At 47.1% G+C, this 25,711-nt stretch overlaps 11 protein-coding genes across 11 annotated transcripts; 5 read left to right on the top strand and 6 right to left on the bottom strand.

The window, feature by feature from the left end:
• Positions 1-753: 753 nt before the first annotated feature.
• Positions 754-3,302, top strand: N7469_001366 (uncharacterized protein; the record flags this gene model as incomplete). The annotated part of the gene is given in 5 exon segments (XM_056640286.1): positions 754-894; positions 978-1,108; positions 1,205-2,143; positions 2,160-2,753; positions 2,785-3,302. 5 exon segments carry the CDS (start codon positions 800-802, stop codon positions 3,300-3,302), a joined length of 2,277 nt encoding a protein of 758 aa, XP_056506043.1. The 5' UTR covers positions 754-799.
• A 1,034-nt stretch (positions 3,303-4,336) lies between these two features.
• On the bottom strand, positions 4,337-5,076 carry N7469_001365 (uncharacterized protein; the record flags this gene model as incomplete). The annotated part of the gene is made up of 4 exons (XM_056640285.1): positions 4,337-4,453; positions 4,530-4,646; positions 4,711-4,839; positions 4,897-5,076. 4 exons carry the CDS (start codon positions 5,074-5,076, stop codon positions 4,337-4,339), a joined length of 543 nt encoding a protein of 180 aa, XP_056506042.1.
• Positions 5,077-7,487: 2,411 nt separating this feature from the next.
• On the top strand, positions 7,488-8,094 carry N7469_001364 (uncharacterized protein; the record flags this gene model as incomplete). The annotated part of the gene is made up of 3 exons (XM_056640284.1): positions 7,488-7,676; positions 7,738-7,996; positions 8,045-8,094. 3 exons carry the CDS (start codon positions 7,488-7,490, stop codon positions 8,092-8,094), a joined length of 498 nt encoding a protein of 165 aa, XP_056506041.1.
• Positions 8,095-8,226: 132 nt separating this feature from the next.
• N7469_001363 (uncharacterized protein) lies at positions 8,227-8,823 on the top strand (the record flags this gene model as incomplete). The annotated part of the gene is made up of 1 exon (XM_056640283.1): positions 8,227-8,823. One exon carries the CDS (start codon positions 8,227-8,229, stop codon positions 8,821-8,823), a length of 597 nt encoding a protein of 198 aa, XP_056506040.1.
• Positions 8,824-9,682: 859 nt separating this feature from the next.
• N7469_001362 (ubiquitin-specific protease UBP1) lies at positions 9,683-11,707 on the bottom strand (the record flags this gene model as incomplete). The annotated part of the gene is made up of 1 exon (XM_056640282.1): positions 9,683-11,707. One exon carries the CDS (start codon positions 11,705-11,707, stop codon positions 9,683-9,685), a length of 2,025 nt encoding a protein of 674 aa, XP_056506039.1.
• Positions 11,708-11,960: 253 nt separating this feature from the next.
• Positions 11,961-12,610, top strand: N7469_001361 (Alb1 domain-containing protein; the record flags this gene model as incomplete). Its single annotated transcript, XM_056640281.1, has 3 exons — positions 11,961-11,976; positions 12,049-12,332; positions 12,407-12,610. 3 exons carry the CDS (start codon positions 11,961-11,963, stop codon positions 12,608-12,610), a joined length of 504 nt encoding a protein of 167 aa, XP_056506038.1.
• Positions 12,611-12,652: 42 nt separating this feature from the next.
• Positions 12,653-15,443, bottom strand: vp16 (tethering complex subunit VPS16; the record flags this gene model as incomplete). The annotated part of the gene is made up of 6 exons (XM_056640280.1): positions 12,653-12,901; positions 12,966-14,331; positions 14,382-14,875; positions 14,947-15,075; positions 15,131-15,237; positions 15,299-15,443. 6 exons carry the CDS (start codon positions 15,441-15,443, stop codon positions 12,653-12,655), a joined length of 2,490 nt encoding a protein of 829 aa, XP_056506037.1.
• A 263-nt stretch (positions 15,444-15,706) lies between these two features.
• N7469_001359 (uncharacterized protein) lies at positions 15,707-17,145 on the top strand (the record flags this gene model as incomplete). Its single annotated transcript, XM_056640279.1, has 6 exons — positions 15,707-15,850; positions 15,925-16,059; positions 16,124-16,273; positions 16,302-16,451; positions 16,507-16,865; positions 16,929-17,145. The coding sequence occupies 6 exons, from the start codon at positions 15,707-15,709 to the stop codon at positions 17,143-17,145; spliced, it is 1,155 nt and encodes a 384-aa protein (XP_056506036.1).
• Positions 17,146-17,462: 317 nt separating this feature from the next.
• N7469_001358 (bestrophin family protein) lies at positions 17,463-18,909 on the bottom strand (the record flags this gene model as incomplete). Its single annotated transcript, XM_056640278.1, has 4 exons — positions 17,463-17,877; positions 17,942-18,498; positions 18,553-18,694; positions 18,752-18,909. 4 exons carry the CDS (start codon positions 18,907-18,909, stop codon positions 17,463-17,465), a joined length of 1,272 nt encoding a protein of 423 aa, XP_056506035.1.
• A 525-nt stretch (positions 18,910-19,434) lies between these two features.
• N7469_001357 (putative proline permease) lies at positions 19,435-21,154 on the bottom strand (the record flags this gene model as incomplete). The annotated part of the gene is made up of 2 exons (XM_056640277.1): positions 19,435-20,740; positions 20,817-21,154. The coding sequence occupies 2 exons, from the start codon at positions 21,152-21,154 to the stop codon at positions 19,435-19,437; spliced, it is 1,644 nt and encodes a 547-aa protein (XP_056506034.1).
• A 662-nt stretch (positions 21,155-21,816) lies between these two features.
• Positions 21,817-24,340, bottom strand: N7469_001356 (glycoside hydrolase family 3 protein; the record flags this gene model as incomplete). Its single annotated transcript, XM_056640276.1, has 3 exons — positions 21,817-23,694; positions 23,753-24,189; positions 24,247-24,340. 3 exons carry the CDS (start codon positions 24,338-24,340, stop codon positions 21,817-21,819), a joined length of 2,409 nt encoding a protein of 802 aa, XP_056506033.1.
• Between the last annotated feature and the right edge of the window lie 1,371 nt (positions 24,341-25,711).

The following is a 25,711-nucleotide window of genomic DNA, read 5'->3' as shown; positions in this document are numbered from 1 at the left end:
CATTCATTGTATTATAAGTCTACATTTCACCTCATTTTGCTGGGGGCCGAGGGATAGATCTTGTTCACATCTGATATATGCATATACTATATGCATTCTTCAAAAGCTTCTTAACGCACTACTAGATCCTTATATTCGTAGAACTAGCAACTTCCAAGTTTATTCAACCAAATATCATTCAATTGAGAGAAGTATTTTGAGTTCAAGGGGCCTCACTAATATTTCACTAATATTAATATCTACTATGTTTACTAGCAACTAGTAATTATAACTAATAGTGGCTATATGATCTTCCTTGCACCATCGAGATACCCACGAGCTTCCCCTTTCGGAAACGAACCCCTCGGCAACTTCAATTTTGTTCCTTTCAACTTTCAACCTCACCCAATCCTCTAAAGAGTTTACCCCCTTCTCCCACCCAAGCTACCCTTCAGAATTATCTTCATCATATTCTAGTCTTCCTTGATTCCCTGGTCCTGTGATTGAAGTTCCCTTCCTGGATTCTCTTCCTCACCGACCATCCCCCTCGACTCCGCCTTGAGCGTCGCCACAAGTGTGGCTTGTCCGCTTCTCCTCATTTCAATCTCGCGAACCTCGTTCTCTGAAATTAAACCAACCCCCCCAACCTCAGCTCTCCACGAAACTTTATTTGTGACGTTTCCTTCTCCTACGGAACGTGGTTTCTGTGAATAGGACCAAGAAATATCGCAAATCGCAAACTACTCTCTTCGTGAACCAATGAGAGCGTCATAACTTTTGTCGATAAAGACCACACACACTCTCCTCAGACACCGCCGTCATGGCGCGACGGTACGAGATCGACGAGCTCATATGGCTGCGCTCATCGCCTCTTGTCGCAAAACCTCCAGGTCTTCCTCCAATTGAAGAATGGATGTATGTCTAAGCTATTTCTTGTTACGGGTGTCCTTGCTTCTATCTTCAAGCCCAAAGCTGACTATCTTGTGCTTGTGTATTAGGCCTCAACCCGACCCTACAACCCAACGCAAGCAACAAACAACCCGCGATCCAAATAACCCCTCGGAGTCAACTACAAATAGAAGACCGAGCTTTTTTGAAGCTCGTCACATCTCGCGGGGCTCCAATTCAGGTACATATTAACTGCCTCATTTTCATCCCATCCAGTCTTCTTCAAAACCGTCCTTCCCTTGTCACATTGACTAACTATGACTGTCAATGGTTGCAGATGAAATCGTGCTCGGCCCTCCAAAGACCAACTTTGCCTCATCCCGTATCGGGGGTAAAGGTTCCTTTGACTTGACTGATCGACCAGCTCGTCCAAATGAGACAGATGAGAAAAACGACCGGTTCAACTTCAGAGACCGTATATTCAAAGATAGAGATGCCCAGGAGAAAGATTATGACCGGCGAGATGGGCGACCCGGTGGTCTGAACGGACGACGCGGGGAGAAGGAAGACTGGAATGCTGGTCGTCCGCGCCGGGCCTTTGGGCCAGATGAACAAGAACGCAAGCCCCGACGTAATGGGGAATTTGATCGCTGGGAAAGCCGTGAGGGCCCCCGGGATTCCAACAATGAACGTGGAACTCGAGATCCGCAAGGGCGCTTCCCTGCGAGAAAGGATGGTCAGCCCGGACGAACCAAATACGATGGCAACTGGTTCCGTGAGGAGAACGCAAATGATGCTATTGATGCAGATGATGACAAGCCAGCACTTCGCAATCGGGAATGGCGTCGTGACCGACATGGCGCGGACCGCGACTGGACTCGTGGTGCCAAACTCGAACAAGAGCCCGAATGGCTGGACACGAACGATCGCGACGAGCCCCGACGAGCACACACACAGGAAGACTTTGAGAGGTGGAAAGAGCGCATGAAAGCTGGCTCCGGTGTTGCTCAGTCAGAGAAGAAGGAGGAGCATACTGAATCCAATACCGCAACCCAAAAACAAGAGACACGTCGAACAGATGGTGAAATATTTAGCTCTGGTACTCCGTTAATGGGGGATACCTCTATGGAGCGATTTTTCGGCATGCTTGGAGATCCAAAGCCGCCAGTCCCAGAGGCTGTCGCTTCTCCTGTCCAGGTCGAGTCAACTCCGAAGAAAGAGAACTTTGTTGGTAGTGGAAAGCCCGGAAAGTCCTCTCGATTTGCTGGACTATTCAGTCCACCACCGGAAAGTCCATTCAAAGCGCCAGAGTCGCCTGCTCTTCCCAAATCTTCCGCTGGAAGCACACCTGCAAACCCCCCAAGATGCAGACCAAGAGGGATTTCAACGAATTTTGCAAATGCTTGGTGGTGGTGGCGGCGCTGCAGCTGCAGCAGGGACACCACACAGCGGTACACCTCATCAGAGTGATATGCCTCTGCAATCCCGGTCATCATCTATGGCCCACACAGAGCAACCCCGAGCAGGCGTGAATATGTCGTCCCCTGCCAGAGACCACATGGGCCGCCCCGACTTTGCGAGTCCCTCACAAGAAAACCCGCTAGCTCAGATGACCGGAAAAGGGCCCCATCCTGGAGAGCGTGATCATCTCCTTCGCCTGATGCAGCAGGTTCAAATCGGCCCTGGTCCTACTGGTGCTTCTCAGCGGTCTCCGAATGGCGGACCAGCTCCTCCTCCTGGCTTGATGCCGGAAATGATGCCTCGTCCTCCTCCGGGATTGACTGGTCAGAAGACCCCAAACTTCTTCGACGATCCTGCCATCGCCAATATGCAGCGGCCTGATGGTGATCAACTCCGGCGACGAGCTGCCAATGGCCCGCCCATGGGTTACTTCGATGACATGCCTTTCCCCCCAAGGCGGCCAGGGCCCTCTGACTCCGGGTGGTTCTCGCCCACCAAACCAGCCACCGATGCCTCTGCAGCGACCTCCTGGCCTGGAACATTTACCTCCCCCAGGATGGACCGGCCAGCCTCCTCCACAGCAGGGCAGCGGACCCAGCCCTATGGGCCCCCATCCCGGAATGCCAACACCGAACCGCGGGCCTCCCAATTTCCCACCAGGAATGATGCCGATGCCTGGCAATGGACCCCCAATGGGCGAGCGACAGGGCTTTCCTCGTGGGCCCCCAGGTCCTCCACCTGGTATGATGCCCCCGCCAGGATATATGGGTGGTCCCCCTCCCGGCTTTCCGCCCATGCCCCCGAACCCCGAGGCCATGATGGGACTTGGCCCTGGTGGTCAAGGTCCCTTTGGGCCTGGCAACCCAGGCCCTCAGGGTCCCCCTCCTTCTTCTCGACACTTGCTTGAAATGTTCGGACAGTCCGGAAATGGGGAAGCTCGTGGCGGCATGGTTGGACCGGGCCCTTTCAGGTAAACGGTGGAATCCCGCAGCTTTTCCATCTGATCTGACATGTACTGCTCAACACTATTATGTGGATTACTGGGGCAGACTTAGTGAGAAGAGTTATGCGGTGCAAGAGTTTCGGTTTCTGATTCAACCCGGCCTGGTTACACGACAACGTCGCATTCATCCTCTTGAGACAAAGCATCTTCTATTCTTCATTTATCTTCCATTTCACTTTCCACTTCATGTGCTTTCTCCCATGTTTTCATCATGTTGTATTTGCTCATTCCCACTTTTCGGTACTGATACGGAGATGCCCTTTTCTTGTTGCTCAAGCTTCTCTGTCTCGCAGCCCGTCCTCAGCCTTTGACTTTCGCTGTCGTTGGCTTGATCTAACTTTATATATTGTATGTTAACGATCGAGGGATTGCTTTCTTTTCCATTATCTTTCTTCAGCTTTGCTTCTCAAGTGGATCGATTATTTGCTTTGTCTTTGCCTTGTCGCCCTGTGATGGGATCAACCGAATATCTTGCTAGGATCTAAGGTTTAGTTTTGACTGATATAGTGAGAGGTGGATTGTCGTAAATCTATATTCGGCGGGAATGCAATAACATGGTATTGCTTTCTCATCGGTGGATATAAATGATCATACATAGATGTCTCGACAGCTACGTCTCCACAATCTATCAATTACCTGGTCATGATTATCATTTTTCTTTACCACTATTGTCTTCTAAATCTGCTTGACATTTCAATCTAGGACCCAATGTGATGGCATCAAATATCATTGGGCAATCACCAGGTGGTGCAATACACTAGTCTACTGTAGAAGAAGAGAAAAAAAAGAAAACAAAAAGAATATGAAAGCGAAGCATGAAATAAATCGCTAACTCATGTACAGACATTGCAATGGCTCAATAACGCTTTAAATTAAATTGATAAATGTACACCATGAGTGCGTGAGGAGGATTGAAGGGCTCTAATCAATTAGTACTTGGCTCATCCAACCTCAGCCTGGGCCTATATACTCGTATTGATACCAAAACCATCTCATACCACTCACTTAAGCGGATAGAGCCTGGCGAGCCTCATGAATCGACTTGTAGATGGCCTTGTTATCCTCCTGGATGATGTCCACGCAGTATGGGACGGCGGTCTTGGCGACGTTCTTAACGAAGTCCTATTGAATTTTTTTTTTGAATTAGTCGAACATACTTTGGATATGTGGTGGGCATGAATGTGACAGTTTAACTTACGCCAGTAATGTCGGTGACCTTGTTCAAGTTGTGTTGCAGCTCGTGGCGCTCGGTTTGGTTGAAGTAGTTGGCGCTGAAAATGAAGTCGGCATTTAGCTCCAGGCCAGTGAGAGCAAGCTGGATCACAGGATTGTTAGTTCGATTGCTTCTTTTGCTTGATATCGCGGATATGACTACTCACCGAGTGGAAAGACTGGCAGATAACCATCTGCTGGGCGTCCTCCAAAGGCTTCCAAGGCTGGGGCATCATCATGTCGGTCGATTCACGGGCAACAACCTCCTTGTAGGAGACGACGATGTCCTGATAAGTCTAAGTTAGCTATTGAACAAGAAAATGAAAGTGATATTGGCATTATGGATGTCGTACGGCAGACTTGGTTCCCCCGATGTTGTTCTTTAGCTTGTTCAGCAGCAAATCAGTCTGCTTGAAGCCGAGATCAAGTTGAGAGATACGGCCCTGAACAGATGGAGCAATATCAGAGCCGTTGTTGGTGGCAGTGGCACCGATGGCCAGGGCAGAAGCGATGAGAAGGTTCTTGAACTGCATGATGAATGATATGTATAGATCGAGATCTAGAAATCCAGAAAGGTATAATGAATGAATGAATGTATGAAGTTGGTGAAAAGAGTGACCTGAAAGAATGACTGGATTGAAGGAGTACTCGTAAAAAGAGAACTCGATTATGAAGAGGAAAATGCTATACTTTTATATCAACTTTCTCGAGGACTATCCTCTCCCCGCCTGAGGGAGTCATTCCATTCCCTATGATTTGAAATTCTACTACTCCGTATATACTGAGTCTTTTTCGACCTTCTCCCTGCATGATTCCGGTCTTGTGCGGTCCACCCCATGAATCTGGGACATACTAAATTCCCTCTCAAAGAATTAGCGGCACCGCCTGGCGCGTCTGGTTGGTAGCGTGAGATTCATGCGCGCGTGTGTGGAGATCAGATCGACGGCATCAATCCGGATCCGATCGAGTCGAACCTAACCAATTCCACAATCCTCGAGCGGAAATGGCAGATCCGGAGGGATTTGGGGCCTGCCGGATCCAAAATTTATTGAACGAGTGCATGAAGTGGAGTATCTCACAGGGGCCAACTGTTGATCAGAGCGGCCGAACCAGGCCCCGGTGGAGATGAATAGCCCACCAATCTGGCCATGTTTCGGCGGGAATTGGGATCGCCGGAATGCAGTTGTTAGCAGAAGGTAAATGGAGGGCTCAAAAGTGAGACCTGGTCTGCCGTCTGGTTCCACTGCTGCATTTGAAGGCTGCTGGTAGCTTATCACCGGGCAGCAAGATCCTCGAGATGGTGATGCAGTACGGAGTTGTACTGTACATGGCACGAGGGTGTTCATGCAGGCAGATCTAATCAGCAAACTATGCGAGAATGGAATTGAAGGATCCTGCACACTAACCGGAGTTCAGCCCTAATTGTAGCAAGATTGGTCCGGAGAGGGCATCATTTGTCATGGTCCCATCTCCTTAATGAAGGCTGTTGGCTATTCAGGGGATCATAGTATGCAGTGGTGTGTATTACAAGAGACTTATGTACGGAGTAGACTATTATTTACAACTATTCAGGAGGCCATTTCAATATATGACCCAGGGATAGGGTATTAAGTACTGAAAGTACCCAGGAGCTGGATATACCAGTAACACACAGAGTTAGAAGTTGCTGTCTTGTACTCCTAGACTTACCAAGCCAGGCTCATTGAGAGACACTAGAATCTGCTACATATTGTGCTCATAGTATGAATATCGAGTGATAATCTTATTCATATGTTGGCATAGAAGAAGACTAGCTCGGCTGCGTCCGAAACCTTCTGATATCAGCCAAATGTATTGAACTATCATGAACTATAGAGGCAAACGGTCGGAACCCCTTTCTACACTTCCGCGCTGTATCCGCATCGCCCCGTGCCGGATCCTCATAGATGAGTCTGGGCAATAGTTCATATCATAAATCAGTACTCCCCATTCAACAGTCATCTGTGTTGGGGCTCTTTATTGTTTCGTAATAGTTCAAGTTCGACGTCTTCGTTTGTCCCCGGCTATCAAATCCAAAAGTGGTCTCTGTTTGGGAGGGGAAGTATACATAGTAATGTAGATGCTCATCATTCTATCTGGTCAAAAGGAATTTGTATTCCCCCTCCCAATTTGATGAATTGGAAATGGTAATCCCCGAAATCAGTCTTGGCTTACTTGTATTGCAAAAAGAAGTTCAGGCTGCTCGGAATACTCCCAGCATAAATTCCAACTGAAGCAGCATTCAATGGCCTACGAATAACGTGGCATTTAATTGAAATACGATGTACTGATAGTAGAGATAATGATAAAATGCTTCTGCCCGTAGTAACAGTCGTGGCCTAGATATAAGAAATCGGCCTTGAAGGTAATAGTTCATCAAAGCAACCATATAGAGCATGCCATCAATATTCCAGTTCTAGGAATACGAGTGGTTACCAATGGCCTTGAGTACACCAAATGTCCAGTTTGCTGGGCTTAGTATCCTCAATAATATTGTTCCTAATTCATGACGGTGCAGTGTATATATATTTGGAAGCTCGTGACATGGGATGAAAGTGATATCAAATTGCAAGTGGATGTGTTGTCGTGACTCTGTCAAGGTCTCGAGTTTGACATTATGTTTGTGAAATTACCAAACATAATCCCCCAAGTCTTGAAGTATAGACATTTACGATACTCAAGAGGATATTTGTATACTATTCAGTAAATAGTACTACTAGTACTATTTATACTAGTGACATGATCTTTCAACTAGATTAGCCCAACAACATCTATCCGAGTATTACATTGGTGTTGTGTATGATTGAGGTCTTAAGTAGAACTTCATTCTGGCATCGAATAGAGAATCACAACAACCCAATAAATCACTCTAAATATAACAATCCGTGTATATACTCTATACTTCAATATCCCGCTGTCACTCCGAATGTCGGCTGTTGTTGGTGCCTTCCGCCGGCGCATCCTCGCGCAGTTCAACCTCGACCATCTCCGACTTCCTCCAAACCACGACATCCTTCATCCTTTCTTCGATTGTTTGCAAAACCTTCAACTAAATGAGACCATGGAAAGCCCCGCGAGTCCTCAATCAGAAATAAATCTTAGCATTGTCAATGGGGTATCTTAAGACTCAATTTTGTCTACCTTGCTGATCCATATGCTGACACTTCTCTCACTAGGCAGCACGTATCAGAGTAGCAAGAGCCCTTCGAGAAGAGTCCCCGAGTGTGGAAGCTCTAAGAAGATCTATCGGTCACACAAGGCAGGCTTCAGACGTCCAAACCTCTTGGGTGCCTGGCTCCCCTCCCTCACTTCTCTCACTTCATCCGATGACTTTGCGTTCTCACACGCGATCTGCTCAGACATCTACTGCTTCGCCTAGCTCTAACAGCAGTATGGACCAGCCACAAACACCTTCCAGGATCAGTTCTCTGGGGGGTAAGTGAGAGAAGATTGTTCATCAATTTTTAACAATGTTGGATATAGCTTCGACCGACTCACTCATGGTTTTGATGCAGGGAGCAGACATGCTTTAGCCCTACCCACCACGCCAGAGCCATACAGACCAGTTACTGTTTCAGAAGCAGGTAGCCCCAATACTTCCGCAGCTCAGCAGCTACCTGTCACTCGTGCATCAACCCCAAGCCAGAGGAGATTTAGACCACGGAATGTCAACCCCCCCCGCGCGGTTCGTCATTTGGGAAGATTTTCCCGAGAATCAGTCACAGGTTTTCCCACCAGGGCATGTTTACAATGATACCAGAAATGATGATAAGGAGAATGTTTATGTTACGGTATCCGATTACGAGTCTGATCACGATCAAGAGTCTCAGAGACTTGCCGCCGGCGTAGTTCAATTGCGAGCCGGGCCCTTTGATGTATTCGGTCTACCCATTGACTCCTTCCTGCTCGGTCATACCATGGCTCAATTCTCTCTAGATTCCGACATTAGCAGTACACTGTCGACGCAACCCTCTATTGTCGAGACTGATGCTCGACCAACGATGCAACCAAGACCGTCAGAAGAAGAGGAAACGGAAATCGATTGGAATGGAATACTGCCACCAGCGGAGTTTGAGGAAATGGAAAGGTTGAATGAGTCTGTTGAACGAGGTATAGCCCAGAGATGGCGCTATGACCGACACATTCCTATGCGTGATACCAACGTACAGGGTCAGAGGAGTCATTTTCTGGAGGCTCGGCGCATCACTCATTTCCAGCGTGATCAGAATCGTCGTCGTCGTTCTGTTGAGAGGGATTTATAGTGATTTGAAGGGAATCTGGCCTGTTGGATCTACCATCAAATTTCAATAAATCCCATGTAAGAATATTATCCATGATGCCTTTTTTATGAAGATTACTATTACCATGATGATGATAATGAAAAACATGATACTCAAATGAATTAATATGCTCAAATTCACCAATACCTTGTCCTCCATATAAGATATGGTTGAAAACCAGCCAGTGAAGAATGTGAAAAATGGATTTTGGCGAAATTGCCAGCAGAACCATGCAGTGCCTTGATGTTGGTCGTTATAGAACGGGGCCACTAGCATATCAAAGTGCTGGCTAAAGAGAGATAAAGAGAAAGAAAATCCCAAGTATTCGTACTAATGGGCACTATCAAGTTCCAATTCCTCTGGAAAACGTGACATGCATCCCTTTTCAAGTCTAATCTTGTACTATGGATATATGCCATTGCTCAAGTTCAAAGTGATCAGTAGTCTTTTAGATAACCAGTACTGAACCTGATTGGCCCTTCAAAGCAACGAATCGCCTAGATAGTATCCAAGCATTACGAGGACTAGTAGATGTCTTTAGGTGGATTCTAAATGCTTCACTTCACTTCGATCTGCACCAAGATTATCACATACGCGCTACAAGCCGAACTTCGAGCATTCAAAGAATCATGATAGCATCTCTCTTGTAGTAAAAACTGTCGTAAATGACATTTCCCACAATGTATCTTGAAAAAAATAAAAATAAAAGTTTCCTGTGAACGCCCCGATTGAAATACATGTATACTTGGGTATCAAAAATAATGCAGATGCCGAACTAGACGGCAGTATTCGCTGTTGTAAAAGGAAAAAGACGCAGCAAAATATTGACGAGAGAATTGACTCAGCTCACGCTGATGATAGCTGGGGAGCCTAATGAATCTCTCGAATTTGCAATATTGACATCCACTGCGTCTGAAGGCACAGAATGCTTGGTGTTCTCAGGCAAGGGGTTATCCGATGCGGAAACACTGGTTGCGCGTGATGTGCTAGATTCGGCATCGGTAATTGTGGACGTTGTCGACATGTTTTCAGACATGGTGAAATTCGACACCGACTCCGCTGGCTCGTACTGCACAGTTTCAGGGCCAGCTAGCTCTTCTGAATGTGCTGGGACATTGTCTTCGATGGCTTCGTAAAAGAGCATAAAAGCACCGCCCTGTGACATGACATGGTTCTCACTGACCATTTGGACATCATCATCACTGAGTCTGTACCACCGCTCCGGCTTCTCCTTGTCGCCCTCGGCCTGCAAAATTTCGTCTGGGACAGGTGCTGGGAAGGTTGTCGTAGAGTACTTCCGATAACAGATATAGTGACCATTTTCGTGTCGGCCGTAATGCGTAATAATTGCTCTGAGTTCGTAACGTCTACTCGGAATATCCACCACCTCACCTGCGCGAGGCAGCATGGACTGAGACGGATCTGTGATCCATTTCTCTCTAGATTCTCCCGAGTCTTCATTTGTTCGAACACCAAGGCACCATTGATTGAGGGTCATAACCCTGGGGAAATTGACGGCGGCATAATTCTTCTTGAGCATGCCGTTCATTTCATCAAAAAGACTTCGATTGATGTGGACAACGAGACATTGAGGAGCACGGGCAATGACCGCCTGGCGAGATTTTGTGGAGGTCGCCCTGTTCTTGGAGGGAATATGGCATTTCTCTGCTAGCGTTTTCTCGGCAAAATCGTTGGCCTCCAACGCGGCATTGACAGCTTCGAGTCTTGTTTGTGCAGAATTCCTGACAGCGTCAGACAAACCAGGCGATTCTGACTTATCAGAAGTCTCATCACCTTGAGAAATATCGCCCAGAAGATTTTTCAATTGTTGTTGAGCCCGTAGAAGCGTGCATTTGGCACACTCTACACCCTCAATTTCTTCCAGAGCTGTATAATCGTCCAAACATTCGTCAACATCGTATTCATATTTCCCGCCAAGTGGTACCGTGAGACAATTGAATGGGATCAGAGACAGTCCTTCTGTCCACCCACACTTGGTGCATCCAACACGCTGGGCGAGTAGACCTTCGAGAGGGTTGCAAAATAAAGTCGATTCATTCGCTGCATCCTCAACATGACCATCGCCATTAATCTCCGGTCCAGTCATCTTGAGTCCCATATTTCTTGTTTGTCCCTTGGAAGCGCGGCGAATCTCTATATCAAGTTGATCCACTAACTTGGAGAAATATTCCTGCGCATCTTGTTGTTGCCAGCTGCTCATAGATTTGAGTTCTGCGGGAATCCATAGCTTATTTCCAGAGTTCGATGCGCCGTTCAAGAGCTCGATGATGCCATTCAACGCTTTGTGGGTAGAGAGTGAGCTCTTCTCGGCCATCTCATCCACATTCCGCTTTAGAAAATCCGAAAGCGATCTGAAAGAGGCCAGCCCCTGGATTGTACTATTTTGATAACAAGAGTTATCCCAGTTTCCCAACCCCGAAGGGACATACTCCCTGCTATTCCCGAGGAAGACACTCCCGATACCAGATAGTGAGCGTGGTCGAGGGAATGAAGAGAATGTGGTGTTGTCTAGGCCGAGAATCCGTTGCATCGAATCGCTTTTAGCATGGAAAGTCATTTGGGAGGGGGTGGAGGGGTCAGAATCCGACGGCGACATTTGAGAGTCTAATGCGACAAGGATGCGAGCGGGCGTTATGTAGACCAATATGTTCCAAAGAAGCTGGACGATTGAAACCGGAACAATGCCAAGGTAACTGGCAAGCAGATAGATAGAGATGAGGCCAATAGCGATGTATCCTAGAGTCTGATGATCCTGTACTGCAGTGGCAAGTGTCGCATCGTGGCTGCTCGAGCTTGCGTAATAAATGGGGCCGTTTGAAGTATCAGCTCTCCCCTGAGCATTCATGGCGAAAATGGTTCACTACTATGAGAGAGCCGGTGCAGCACCGATGTACTATATCAAGCATGGACGAAGACGGAGTGGTTGACTGGGTCAACAAAGGACCAAGATGGATGCAAAAAGGGAAGAATGGACGGTTTGTATATTTTGGCCCGGGACTGCGCAGTTGGTCGTCCACACTCGCCGTAAACTTTTTTTTTATCGATAAAGTTGCATTTCTCCCCCACACTGAAATTGTACTTCAAAACACACATCGATCATGGCAAAGAATAAACGTGAGTCGCATATCATCTCTATCTATTGGTGATTTCAAATAAAAGTTTTCTTGTTCTAACATTATTTAATAGCCAGCGGTCAGAATACTCGCGCGGCCCGGCGGGCTGCCACCCCCGAGGATAAATCCTTGGCTGCTTTACCACGCGCAGAATCGCCTACTGCTCAAAGACCATCCCTCTTAGTCGAGCGTGCAAACGCTGGAGTCCAAAAGAAGAAGAAAGAGAACAAGAAGATTTCAAGAGCACAACGTTTGAGGCAACAGAAGGGCATGGAAAGGGCCGAGGCAGTCTTGGATCAGTTGGAGATTAAGAAAGCCAAAAGCAATAATCGCGCGAAAACTGTCAAAACGAGAAGGGTATGGCATTATTGATATTAGGACATCTATCCTGCCCGATATTTGCAGATATTGACAAAATTGCTTTACTTTAGGCCGAGTGGGAGGATACCAACCGAAATGCTTCCGCATTTGCAGCTCTTCAACAGCACAACGCCGACGAAGACGATGATGAAGACGAGGACGGCAAGATGACTGAAGATACCCCACAAACGAAACCTAGAGTAAATGCATTTGCTACACCAGTGGAACCAGCAGCAGACTCTGCTCCTCTCGACGAAGACGACGAAATCTCTTGAACATGATATTCTCCCGAAAAGTTGCGGACGCTTTACCATCCATTACTTTCTTGGTCGGAGCTGGTTGATCATGCGCTCGATTTCTGTGGCAGCTGGTCCAGACGCTTTCGTTCGAAGCACTTCGAGTGTACTCAGGTCCTTGACCTTCTGAGCCTCTTCTCCTGCCTTGACGATCATTCCACATTTCACCCACATTTCTATACGCTCGGCGGGTTTCAAAGCCGTGCATTTCGGAACAAATAACGAGGCCAACTTTGTGTTACCGGCACCAAGCACTTCATTGTAGAAAGGCTGGGATTTTTACAAATTAGCATGCCATCTCCGTATAGAGCGCGGATTGTCAATGATATCTTACCTCCCATCCAATTGGGGATTTCTTTGCCTTTGCGATCTCCTCCAATTCACCCCAGTCCCGTTTGGCGACTAGTGCCCTAAGCCTTAACCACCAGTATGTCTTTTCTGGCATCTTAAATTCGGATTGCATCTTGTGCGCTCGCTTCCCATAGCCTGCTCGGAAAAGTCTATAGATCGTCTCGTTCAGACTAAGACCGAGAAATTCGCTGTGGTCTGCGAGGTCTTTATCCAAAGCTTCTTGTGCCTTGAGAAGTTGGGAAGCCTCGGAAACCAATTTTTGCTGTAGAACCACTGTCGGATCTTTGGAGTCGGTTAGTAAACGAGTTGCCAACTGAAGCTTCTCGATTTTACGCTCTGGATCGGATTGACTGAGAGCTTCTGAAACTAGAACATTCGAGCCTTCAATCGGTCTGTCGTCTTGGTAGAATAGATCCTTGAGAAGTTCTGTATCTTCATTTCGAGCAGCCGTTTCAACCAATGCAGAGGCTACCGGGCGGCTGTTGATCGTGCGCAAGAAGCTGGCAAGAGGCAATTTACTTTTCAAATGCAAAAGGACAAAGTTGATCAGGTCATCGTCGCCACTTTCAATCGCTTTGTCCAGAGCTACCTCGTCCTCTTCCATGTTCAACAACAGAGGCACCTGCTTGCCAGCACGAGGTTCATGATCTAGCAATTGAGTGGCCAGATGCGTTCGACCTTCATCATAAGCTGCTTGGGCTATTGTTTCAAAGGATATTCCCGGCTTGCCTTCCAGCCTTTGAACAATAAGTTTGCACACAGCCTCGTCATCAACCGTGGACACCCTAACTTTTTGACTGGCCCAGTGTACAAAGATTCGATCCGCTGGGATCTCAAGATATTCAGAGACACGAATTGCTAGCAAGTACTCGTGACGGCTTATAAGGCGTTCGATAAGCCCTTCTGGGGTCAAACGAAGATATTGTGCGTATGAGATGGGGAGTCCGATCTTGAAGTCCCGGACTGCAGTCAAGACCCGCAATTTTTCGGTCATCTCAACAAACTCATTACTATTATAAAGCTCGAGAACTGATTTCCCAAACGATGCAGCCTTTAACAGACGTTTCTGCCAGTATACATCAAATTCATAACCTGCTGCCTTGATACAAGTATCTACTGCAGCAGGAAGACCCGATCGAATGCGTTGTATGTTTTCGTCAGCCTTGGGCGACATCTTTTCTAGTTGCTCAACAGAATCAAGAAGCACCGAAGCAGGTGTAGAGGAGCCCAGCCTGAATATGTCTTCCGTGACGTCTGTGACTTTGTGGAGAAACTCGCACGTGTCATTAGTTACGAGGCGAACTCCGTCAAACTCCGGGATGACATGGACACGAGCATCGTAATAGAACCTGGGACTTGTTAGCAGAGACCAAGAAGAAACCCAAAGATGTGTGATTACTTTGACGCGGCTCCATTCGGCCCAACGAGATGGATTTCATCCTCCCAAGCAAGCACTACAGCATCGTCACCACACCAGTTCATCGAGCTTGGAGTAACTCGAGACTTGGAGTCATACTCGCTGAGTTTGTTTTGAAAGTCGATACTGACAACCCACAATTTTCCTTCTCCGGTGAAAAGTGCCACGAAACGACCCGAAGGGGAAACGCTGACGTGCTTGAATGGCCCGTCCTGGAGGATTTTATCCTCTGCTTCATTTGAATCGACAAGATAGACTGTTTTATCGACAGCCAAAAAGACTTCCACCGAGCGTGAAAGAGTATGCGCTGGCGGGCTCAGTGTCCAAGAAGAGACTTCACCCTCTGGACAAGGAGCGAGCAGTCGAGGACGCGGTTCATCATATTTAGAAACAGCAATCAGCTGGTTATTAGACAGCAAAGCCACTAAGCCCGAGGCCCAGAACCGGCACTCTCTCACGCCATACTCTTCTGCACCCTATACATAGTCAGCGGGCCATTGAAGAGGAATGAGTAGTAGAATAACTTCATGTGCCATATTAAACTTACATTACCAAGCGAAAAAGATGTGAACTCTCCATCGAGCCCGAAGTAGCGGCGGACAGTGCCGTCCTCAGCGATGACAAGCAATTCCTCTTTGTCGGACCAGCCAAGCCCTCGAATAGTTGCTTGATCCCACTGACAATAAATTAGACTAAGAAATAATGGTCGCAAGCAGAATGGAGCGAATTACATTAATTTGATTGATTAATTTGCCTGAGCATGAGTAAATGTCAATGCCCGACCGCAATGCTTGCGTGTCGCGTAATCTGAAAGGCTTGTTCTCATCTCGATAAATCGCTATACCAGGCATTAATTAGCATGAGCCATCTGCAATTATCAAGCTCGGCTCAGATCATACCTATAGCTCCTCCATAGGGAGCGCCCGCGACAATGTAGTTCTCTAGTTCGACATCTTCGTCGAATACGGCGTCGTAAACGGAGGTTTTCCGGTAAAAGCTATCACCGACCTTTTCCCAGTTGGCCAGGGGATTTGAAGGAGCCATTTCTGGACGCTTTTTGTCTCGGACGAAGGTCCTGAATAAATCATCCGTCCATGCCTCCGTGTTGACGTTGACGACGGACGAGGCCAGGCGGAACTCGGCCAAGGCGGCGAATACGCTAGTCCTAAAGTAGAAGGATTAGTGCCTCATAATAAAGGCAACAAGGCAGAACATCGGACTGGCTGCAGTCCGCCTATTCCCCTCCACTCGTCATTGCCGCCATCGTATATCACTTGAGACATTCGGTGGTTCGATGGAGCTATGATATGGAACTCCACGGGCTGGAAGATATTGCTCGAGAGCTCTCTGATCTAGAAGTGGCCCTTTTCTTGTGTTTGGCCAGTCGTGAGCATTGCTTGATCGAGACTACTAGGAACTGTCTCAATGATGTTGCAAAAGAGTTGGCTTTGGTAGAATTCCTTTTCTTCAAAGAGCTTCTATTCTTTTCCCCAGAGCTAATATGATTTTTTAGATAGCTTCTCAGACCTTTGAGCTGTCATTTTGCATCGTTGATTGTACCGCCTCAACAACAATTGGTGACATCCATAGTGATATTCTCATCCCAGATGCGCGCAAGACCCAACAACGTTCATCTTACTTTCGCATAAAAGCCGCGTCGGTATGTTCCCCTTTATGGCAAGCTGTTCGTGTATCTACCTTGACCTGACGCTTACCCGGCATAGTCGAGTAATCTTTCATCCTATGTGGACCGCCCGGGTCAAACCAAATCCCCGGCCCCAGGCACTCCCTTAGCTGAAGCAAATGTGGTGAATGTAGTTATTGCAAAGGACTTTAATTTTGTTGAGGATGATGTTCAAGTTCAAGCATTACAGGTGAGAAATATATACTGCGATATCTAAGCGAGTCCACGCTGATGAGAGCCTTCAGTTAATGCGAACGAGGAAGCTGGCCACAGAAGGGGGTTCTATAAATGCGCCGGAAAACTTCCTCTTCATACCTTTGGTTGTGAGAGAATCGGATCGGCTTGAGCCTCCTCTGCAAAAACATTTGGTGAGTTCACTTCATAGAACTCATCTCATGGGCCTCCTCTAATTTGATTACACAGGTCGAACATCTCTTAGTATCACATTTCCATGTTCCAGCAGATGGTTTTAAATATCTTGAAAAGGACGACTGGCTTCCGGATGGCCAGTTCTCAGCTTCCTCTATTATGCATAGCTCAAAATCAGCCAACAAAAAAGGGACTGTCGTCGATGCCACGGTAATACTTCCTCATCTTATTGGCTTTTGTCTTACTAATGACTTGAAGCAAATTGATAGGCTTCGAGATGCGAGTGATATGGTCACTACAAGCGCCGAAGTGGTGCGATACATCCAGGATATCGTTGTTTTCCTACGTCTCAGCCGCGCTGTTGCTGGTGGTATTTCAGCCAAAGCGAATAATCAGTTTGCCCAATTTGCACAGTCAGTCATATCGCTTTCTTTGATTCAGTTGTATCACGTTATGTTCCTAACACTTTAAGACAGATTCCTTGCCCCGATCCATGGTATCGACTATTTGACGCCATCAATTGTGGCACTAGCGGCAAGAAAGGTCTTCCGTCACCGAATCATTGTCGCGAGCCCGGAAGATGACCGCAGTCTTCAATATGGAAGTCATCTGGGGGCTGTATCCCATGTTCTCATGGATGTTACTCCAGACTCTATATTGGACGGGATTCTAGCCTTAGAGCCACCCATCTGATCATTCGGTTGTGAAATTAATATACCCCGCCAAGTTAATGAAACCAATATTAAGCCTATCCGCAGCAAATTTTACATGTCGTGGAGCAAGACAATGCTGGCTCTCATTATTCGTTCAAGTTGTCGTAGTGGCACGATGAATGGCAAAAAATGAGAATCTAAGCAAAAACCCAGATTTCAACATTTCTCATGGGAGACACCTAGAAGGGAGGCTAAGAACTATGTCAATTTGGCTGTCTTGATAAGGGATCTATGTAAAATGAGGGATCACAAGTCGAGAGAGGGCTAGAGAGCTCGGCGCCTCCTATAAGAAAGCGACTAACTTGCGGTCCGAGGTCTCGATTTAAGAAACAAATCAGGGGACATGAATTGTTTGGGTTCTCTGTCCGCTTCCCCATCGGAGGCGATGCCAGTATGGCCATTATTCAAGCACTGCTTGCCATGCAATCCCCCCTGGCGTGTGTCAATTTTGCTCTCCATCACTTTGCAATGGTGACGCCACTCGCTTAAAACAACATCGATCTCGGTCTTTGTATCACCGACCAATGCATCCATTTTGATATCATTCCTGTCATAGCCGAAAGGGTCCTCAAGCTGAGAACCGATTCCTTCTATTCCATATAGAGTGAAAATCACCAAGCTGACGATAGGAATAGCCCACCAGCCCATCTCATCTACCATTGCGAAAGGGAGCACGCAACCAAACAAAGCTAGAACTTGTTTCTGATGAATCCTTTGCAGTACTGTCAGTAACTCATCCCAGATATGCGTAGACAGTTGAGTTGAGTAGAACATACAAGTGCGCCACAGGCATTGGGGTCAGCTTGATTGTCTCCATCCTTCCATACGCATCAAGAAGCAGATTCAATTGGGCTTGCATTTGACTGGCACTGGGAGCACTAAACCAGCCTCGAATCTCCCCTCGCTTGATAAAGCCATCCACAAAGAAAGTCAGTTGATATGGTAGACCTAGGCCCTCATCCTCGTGCCCTTCCATTCCAGCAGGAAGTAAGCCCGCATACTCGAAGTTATACACCGATACCCCATGCTCATTCATGTCATTTGTAAGGGAGTCGTCTCCGGCCCATGCCGCGCCCCATTCTGCGCGAAGATGATTCTTTGTAGCAAATGGAAGAGCCATCAAGATCCGAATAGTGCGCTCAATATCCTCTCGTTCAGATGCATTGGGTGGGCCCTTTTTGGCATTATAGCTGTTTGTTACGATTGTCCGTACCAGATTACGAACACAAGTGTTCAAGGTGTTCATACCGTTGCGTCCATCCCAGAACCGGTTGTAGGATGTTTGGTTACGGAAAACAAGAATGAGACCAACGACAATAGAGAGTGATGGAATCTGTTTGGTTAGTATGAGTGAGATCTTTTCTTAGATTCTGGTCGGGGCACAAACAATGCTAGCGGGTAACCCGACTGTATTGAAGACGTGCGTATCGAGGTAAACGACGCAAGCCGTGAATAATGCATGCAGGCAAACAGGGAGAAGTATATCTGCATGAATTGCACCTTTGATAAAGCGAAACACGAGTGGCCACCTGAGCGTGATATTAGCCTTTGATAGTATAATCGACGCCTGAAATGACCTAGCTCACCTCCTCGGCTTCTTTCGGGAAGATAATAAATGGGGATGAGTGGTACGGCGTTGGTGATGTCTTCCATATAGGGATGTATTCTGACGACTCAAGGTAGGAGTAGTCGGTGCACTGAAGTTCAAGCGCAAGCCGCTCTGTCGCACGCGTTCGATAGACATCGTGGCAAACACTGGACCGCTGTGGAGTGAGTATGAATTTGACCCCAGCAATATATTTCATGCTCTCCTAAAAATTCGACAAGATACCGAGAAAGGGGCAAACGCGGCCTCGGTGGTTAAAGAAATTCGGGATTTTCGGGGAGAATGCGAACCAAAAGGTGGGGAAGCCGCTCGGATCGGCTTGTTGACAGGGCGTTGACGTCTGTGGATGAGAATAGATTGTAGGAGATAACTGGGTGCATTATTTGATAATGAAAATGTATTTAATATGATCTACACGAAGAGTCTTAAACCGACTAGATTCATATTCAAGATTCATATTCAAGATTCATATTCAAGATTCATATTCAAGATTCATATTCAAGTATATAATCTTGGTTCGTGGAATTAGATATGCAGACAAACTAATGTATACTCGCTCACTACAAGCATCATGCTAATGGTGAATGAGAGAACTGTAGATCGCCATAATTAAATCCCAAAAATTTAAACAAGAACATAGATAATACCTATATGGTATTGAGATCACCACATCTTCTCCCAGACTCGCCGCACCCAGTTCATCTGGGCCAACTCGACCTTACGTCTTTCTTCCCACTCACCATCTTCCCAAATCTTACACTCTTCGTCGACCTCTGCTTTCCCAGAGTACAAGTCTGCGTCTGCTGGACTCACAAATTTGGTTTGATGGAATAATTTCCAGAAAGCGAACATAACTGCCCAAAACGCCATTCCGAAATATGCTGTGACAAATCCTTGGATATTGAAGGGCTTGAAGACTGAGAATCCATTGAACAAAGCAGTCAAGCAACCGATGACAATTGCGAGAATCGTCATGTAAGGCTGGAATGGAGATGCCCAAGGGACAAATTGTTTGCGATCAATTCCTTGGGCTTTCAGTGCCCGATACCAGGCGATGAAAACACAGAGCATACCGGTGTAGGTAAGGACGAAAGCAATAGTGGTGAGGTCGACGAACCAAAAGAAGACGGTCACTGAAGAAGTATCTGCGACGAGAAAAGTGATACAGGAGAGGAGTGACACTGTCAGTACGCAGTAAATAGGAATTCCCGATGAAGTACATTTCAACAGGAATTTGGGAGCTTGTCCATCACGGGCAAGAGAATACAATGTTCGACTTGAGCTATAAAGATAGGCATTTCCGCATGACCATCCAGATAGCAGAATCAAGAGGTTAATTAGATCAGGGAGTCCATGAATGTCCAAATTCTGAATCCCAATCACCCATGGTGAAGCCGCAGACCCTGCAGCAGCATCATCAATGGCAGATAAGAGGCGAGGGTCGCGAGGACTACAGATGATGCCGACGGCAAGAACACCTACAACGTAGAAACCAACAATACGCCAAAAGGTCATCTTGACAACGCGAGGAATGGTATGACGTGGGTTTTGGATCTCTCCTGCAGCAAGGGCAGGTAGGTCAGGACCGGCAACTGAGAAAGCTGCATAGACCATGACCGAGAAGAAACCGAGAAACCTTCCGGTGGCCCCGTCGGTATAGTACTCAAACATCACTCCATGTGTCCAGTTCCTGAAGCCGTAGACATCATGCTTTGGATTACCTCCCACCATCGTGATGAAAGTGAGAAGGACAAGTCCAATGAGCAACAATATCTTCGTGGAAGCCATAATGAACTCGCTTTCTCCGTAGTATTTAACTGCGACGAAATTAAGACAAGAGCAGACAACAAGAGCCATTGTCACCCACACAGCGGGATTGACGCTGGTATTCCAATATTGCATAACAGTCGCGACAGCAGCATATTCGGTACAAACTAACATGACCCCACCGTAGAAGTATACCCAGCCCCTAGTAGTATGGTCAGAATGTTAATGTCGATCATCAAACATCCGAAATGCGGGGAAATCGAAGGTGGAGAACTCACATCGCAAAGCCAAAGGCTGGATCAATAAACCGTGCAGCAAGTTCGAAAATAGACCCTCGAATCGGTAGATAGGCACACATTTCTCCTACACTCAAATTGACGGGTAGAATGAACAAACAGCCCCAGACGAGATAGCCTAGGAATAGAGATAATGGGCCTGCGTCGCGTAGATATGAACCAATTCCAACAAATAGTCCTGTGCCAATAGAGCCACCAATGGCCATCAGTTGAACATGACGTGAGGCTAGACCACGCTGGGTCTCGCGGTAGGGAAGAATGACTCCGGAGCTAGCATCCTCATTGGAGATAGGTTTGTCTTTTACTGAAGCTTTCTCCATACTGGAATTGACCGTCTGGCGCAGAGCTTGAGGGGGACTTGAAGCCAGGCGAGAGCGGGGGAATAGAGCCTTTATAGTTAAAGGTGCATTGACGCTTAAGTTGTACCCGAGAAAGTGATCTTGGGCCGTGTTGCGGAGTCATGGGGGTTATTATGTTGATAGACATTCATTTACACTACTAGTCCGATATCTCTGAGGGGTTATCGTCCAGGGATGATTGCACGGCAAGATGTTTAGCTTGCGTAGTTTGAAGTATCAGCGGTATACTTGGCGCCGAAAGAAGGATCGTAAATCTGCCAAGCAAAGATAAAGAAGATGTAAAATGCGAATTGTTATCAGCGGCACAGCAAAGCCAAACCCTGAAGGGGAGGAGATGGCGATGCCAAGTGATAAGCCTATCGCGGATTGGATGGACGTTCACGGGGTGAACTTACCCCATCTTTTGCAGAATTTAAACTAGTGAGGGGTCAATCTCAAGTCATTTGAGTAAGGATTGTCGAGAAAAGCTTCTTTACGACTGGTATTTTTGGAGGGTGTACCTTCTGCTGACCACATCCGAATCAAAATCCTCATAATGTACACGAACTTGATCATTCTTAAAGAAATATGATAATATAAAATTACTAGAATGAGAGGAGTCTAAGTCTATAGGAAAGTACTATTCACATCCAAGCATCGGTCTTGATATTCACTGAGAAAGTACCGTGCTGTCTCAGATCTCTCGAGCTGGCACCAAGGTAAACAGTGTAGGTGCCAGAAGCAACAGCCCATTTCTGAGCCTTAACATCCCAGTATGAGATATCACGACGACGCAGCTCAAATTCAACCTGACTGTGGCCGCCAGACTTGATGTGGACATTCTCAAATCCGCGCAACTGGCGCAGGGGCTGTTGAGCAGACTTCGGATAGCTAATATAGAGTTGAGGTACCTCGGCTCCATCAATGGATCCTGTGTTGCGAACAGTCGTGCTGATCTTGGTAACGACATCCCAGAGATCCTGGTAGCCACCAACAGAAAGCTTACCAGTAGGATACTTGGAGAGTGGCTTAAGCGAGTCAACCTTAAGATCAGCGTAGGTGAAGTTGGTGTAGGAAAGACCGTATCCGAACTCATAACGAGGGGTAACATTGTAAGCATCAAAGTAGCGGTAGTCAAAGTAGTTGCCCTCCGTAAACTTGCAGTTATGAGTCTCGCAGATGCCGACGTTGTAGTCCGACTGATTTTTGGCGATTGTGTAGATGAGTCTTCCGCTGGGATTGACATCACCGTAAAGGACATCAATGATCGAGTTACCAGACTCCTGGCCCAAGAGACTGCCGTAGACAAGAGCAGTCACGTTCTCATGATCAATCCATTGATCCACAAGACGGGCACCAACTGTGTTAATGACAACGACGGTATTCGCGCAGTTATCGGCAACTTCGTTGACCAGAGCGTCCTGGTCATCGTTGTACAGCTCAGTACGATCAGCACCTTCGCCAGCAAGAGCGTTGATGAAAACGAGGCACACATCCATGTTCTCCGCGTAATTGCTAATGGAAGGTGTGACAGAGGTGGTATCGGTTCCCTTCATGACGAGAGTTGAGCCGCTGGAAGAAGAGTAAGTATCGTTGGCAACCCAGCGGAGCATAGTACCATCTTGACAAGCCTTCATGGTCAAGGCCATCTCAGGGGTGATGAGGTAGGGAAAAGACCCTTGCTCAGAACCCGACCCTGTGGCCAGGTGACCGTCGTAAGTAGGACCTGAGCCTTCGACACTGAATTGGCCGTTCGGGCCAGCAATGACAGATCGGGCATTAGAACCAAATATAGCCATAGTGTGAGGCTTCTTCAAAGGAAGAGCATTGTTCTCGTTCTTGAGAAGAGCCAGGGACTTCGCACCGTTCGAACGGATCAGCTTCGCGTGGTTGCCCCGAACATCAACATAGGCATCTTTTTCGGCCATCGAGGGCTGAGTGCCATTGTCCAGATTGACATAGTAGTATCCAATGAGATTTCGCACGGCCATATCATTCAGACGAGCCTCGGTCATGTTGTGTTTGTTCAGGTAGCCCTCAATGGTAGATGAGCTCCAGAGACTTGAAGAGCCATAGTCGAGACCGTTGTTTGCCGATGCTAAAGCGTCCTGCTGGGCATTGGTGTCGGGAAAGACGAATCCTGGGAAACCAAGCTCGGTCTTCAGGAGATCCATAAGGAGAGATGAGGATTCACATGAGAGTGTGTTGTTAACCTTCGTCATGGCACACATGACACCACCAGCACCGGAGTGTACAGCATCGTAGAAAGTCCAGAGATAGGTCTCATGAAGTGTCTTTGAGTCGGCATTGGAAGAGTAGGGTGCACCAGAGGAAGATGATGAGGAAGAGGAACTTGATTGTTTACTCTGTCCACCGGCAGCAGATGAAGATTGGGGTGCAGCTGAGCTCGAAGAGGAGCCCATACTAGGAGGGGCACCACCACTTCCACCTCCTCCCATGCCTCCTCCTCCGCCTCCCATGCTTCCAGTACGGTTGGTCTCTTGTTCGTTCAGAAGAAAATGCTATCGAGGTTGGATGAGAAAGTGTCCTATTTGAAGCTGCTTGGGATCATTAACATACCTTTAGTCCAGCGATGACGCCAGTGTCCTTGTATGCCTTTGTGCTCAATCCCGTCACGATTCCATTCAGGTAAACATCCGGACCAAAAGTCTCGACAAGACGACCACCCCAGACAGTTCTACCAAGAGGTTGAGAGGTGGGACCATCGATCACCTGAATACCTTTCAGGTAGAATTCGGTAGCAATTGCCTTGGACTGGGCGTATATAGCTTCCTTATCCCATGTCATAGCCAATGATGATGGCTGACTGAAAGCAGACACATAGTAATAGTCCTGAAGACCCTCGGCTCCGTCTAAGAATTCAAGGGCTGTGAAGGATTGGCCATCAGTAGTATTCACGCTACTTCCCGTGATCAGACTGATCTTTTCCGTCGTGTTTAGCTTGGAGACAAATCTGGCAGCTTTCTCGTATGCAGCTTGCCAGTCGCCCAATGAAACTTTGAATGAAGTAAGCTCGCGAAGTCCATGTAAATGCTAAGCTGCAGAAAACTTACCCTCGCCATTAGATAAAAGGCCCTTGTTCGCGCTGCTAATTGCGGAAGCAGATCCCAAAAAGGCCCCAATAAGGGCTAAAGCATCGACCTTCATCTTGATGGAATAAGATACAAAAGACCAGGAAGATGTAGATGAAAAATAAAAGCGACGATCAAAGTATATATTCAACTAATTCAACTAATTCAAAGTCTGGTGCCTACTAGCATGTACATCAGTTGTACCCAGTACTCTCTGACGAGAATCTCCTCAAAAAACGGGACGCGTACTGCGTCAGAGCCAACTTCCAAACCGTCGATCTAATCTTGAAACAAGCAACAACTAGAAAACTAGTCTTTCATAAAGACCACGGCCCTAACACTAAATTCATATTATGGAGAGAATTACGTGTATTCAGGGGTGATTACGCGGAACCCGGACAACCCGGAACAGAAGAGGGTCATGGGAAATACGCTGTTCGGATATTCCGAGAATTAGAGTCATTTAGGGCTGCGTAAGTCGGGAGATTCGGCAACCCGATGGAATGCAATCGCGTTGATCCCTTCTCGTTACGTCAAATAAGCTCGAATTAAGGATTGGAGTAAATTAACTCTCACGCTTTTTTAAGCATATCCTCGATCTTGATCAAACGTGGCGCCCTGGTCAGACTAAACATCATCCTATCCCGGCGGCGCGAGAAACAACCGATTGAGGTAGCTATGGAAAATTGAGAGCATGGTTTTGTCTTTCCATTTTATGCTCTTAAGGGTATCAGGTCAAATGGGGTTAGACATGATCGTAGTTTAAAATCGAAGCGATACATAGCAGATCTACCTCGTGCGTAGTACATGCATACATCGCTGCTTCCGAGACCCACCCGAAACAAACCAGGCACGAGGCAAGACTCGGAAAGCTGAAAAGGGCTGAAACCAGTGATATTTCCGCCTGAGAAAAGTCTACAAACGAAATCTTATATCACCACCCAGTGACTTCGCAAACCCGCTTAGTCGAACAGTAACAGCTCGGCATTCGAGGGGACGTTTCGCAGTCCCGATTACCTTGACAAATATTTTCCAGGGCACTGCTGATAATGCCCCATTCAACCGGGGTTAATCTTCCAGGACTCCTCTTCGATACTTACTCCATATCCACATCTCACGCTGGCAGCAAGCTGACCAAGGGATTTCTGCCATGTTCTACCTCCGATATCCAATATGTGTGAGTGCGGTCGGTCAAGGGTGATGATTTCTTGAGTACATTTCGAGTCCTTAGCAGTTGTGAATACAAGAAGATATCGAACTAAGAAGAGGCCAGACCCACTTGAAGATTGTACATGAGTTTGATTTTCTCTCCGCTGGAATATCGATAGATGATAAGTTGTTAAATCTAGGAGAGCAGATTTAGCGTGGCTTCGTCGGCATCAATGGTATGATGTGAGTACAGCTCATCTCGAATCTGAAAGCATGTGCCCCATTCTACGGGCTCCTG

The sequence above is a fragment of the Penicillium citrinum genome (assembly GCF_028827155.1).
Source record: "Penicillium citrinum strain IBT 23319 chromosome Unknown utg000001l:1.0-4955037.0:1.0-4956770.0, whole genome shotgun sequence".
NCBI lineage: Eukaryota > Fungi > Ascomycota > Eurotiomycetes > Eurotiales > Aspergillaceae > Penicillium > Penicillium citrinum.
Note: the sequence above shows the minus strand (reverse complement) of the source record. Positions and strands in the feature narration are given on the sequence as shown.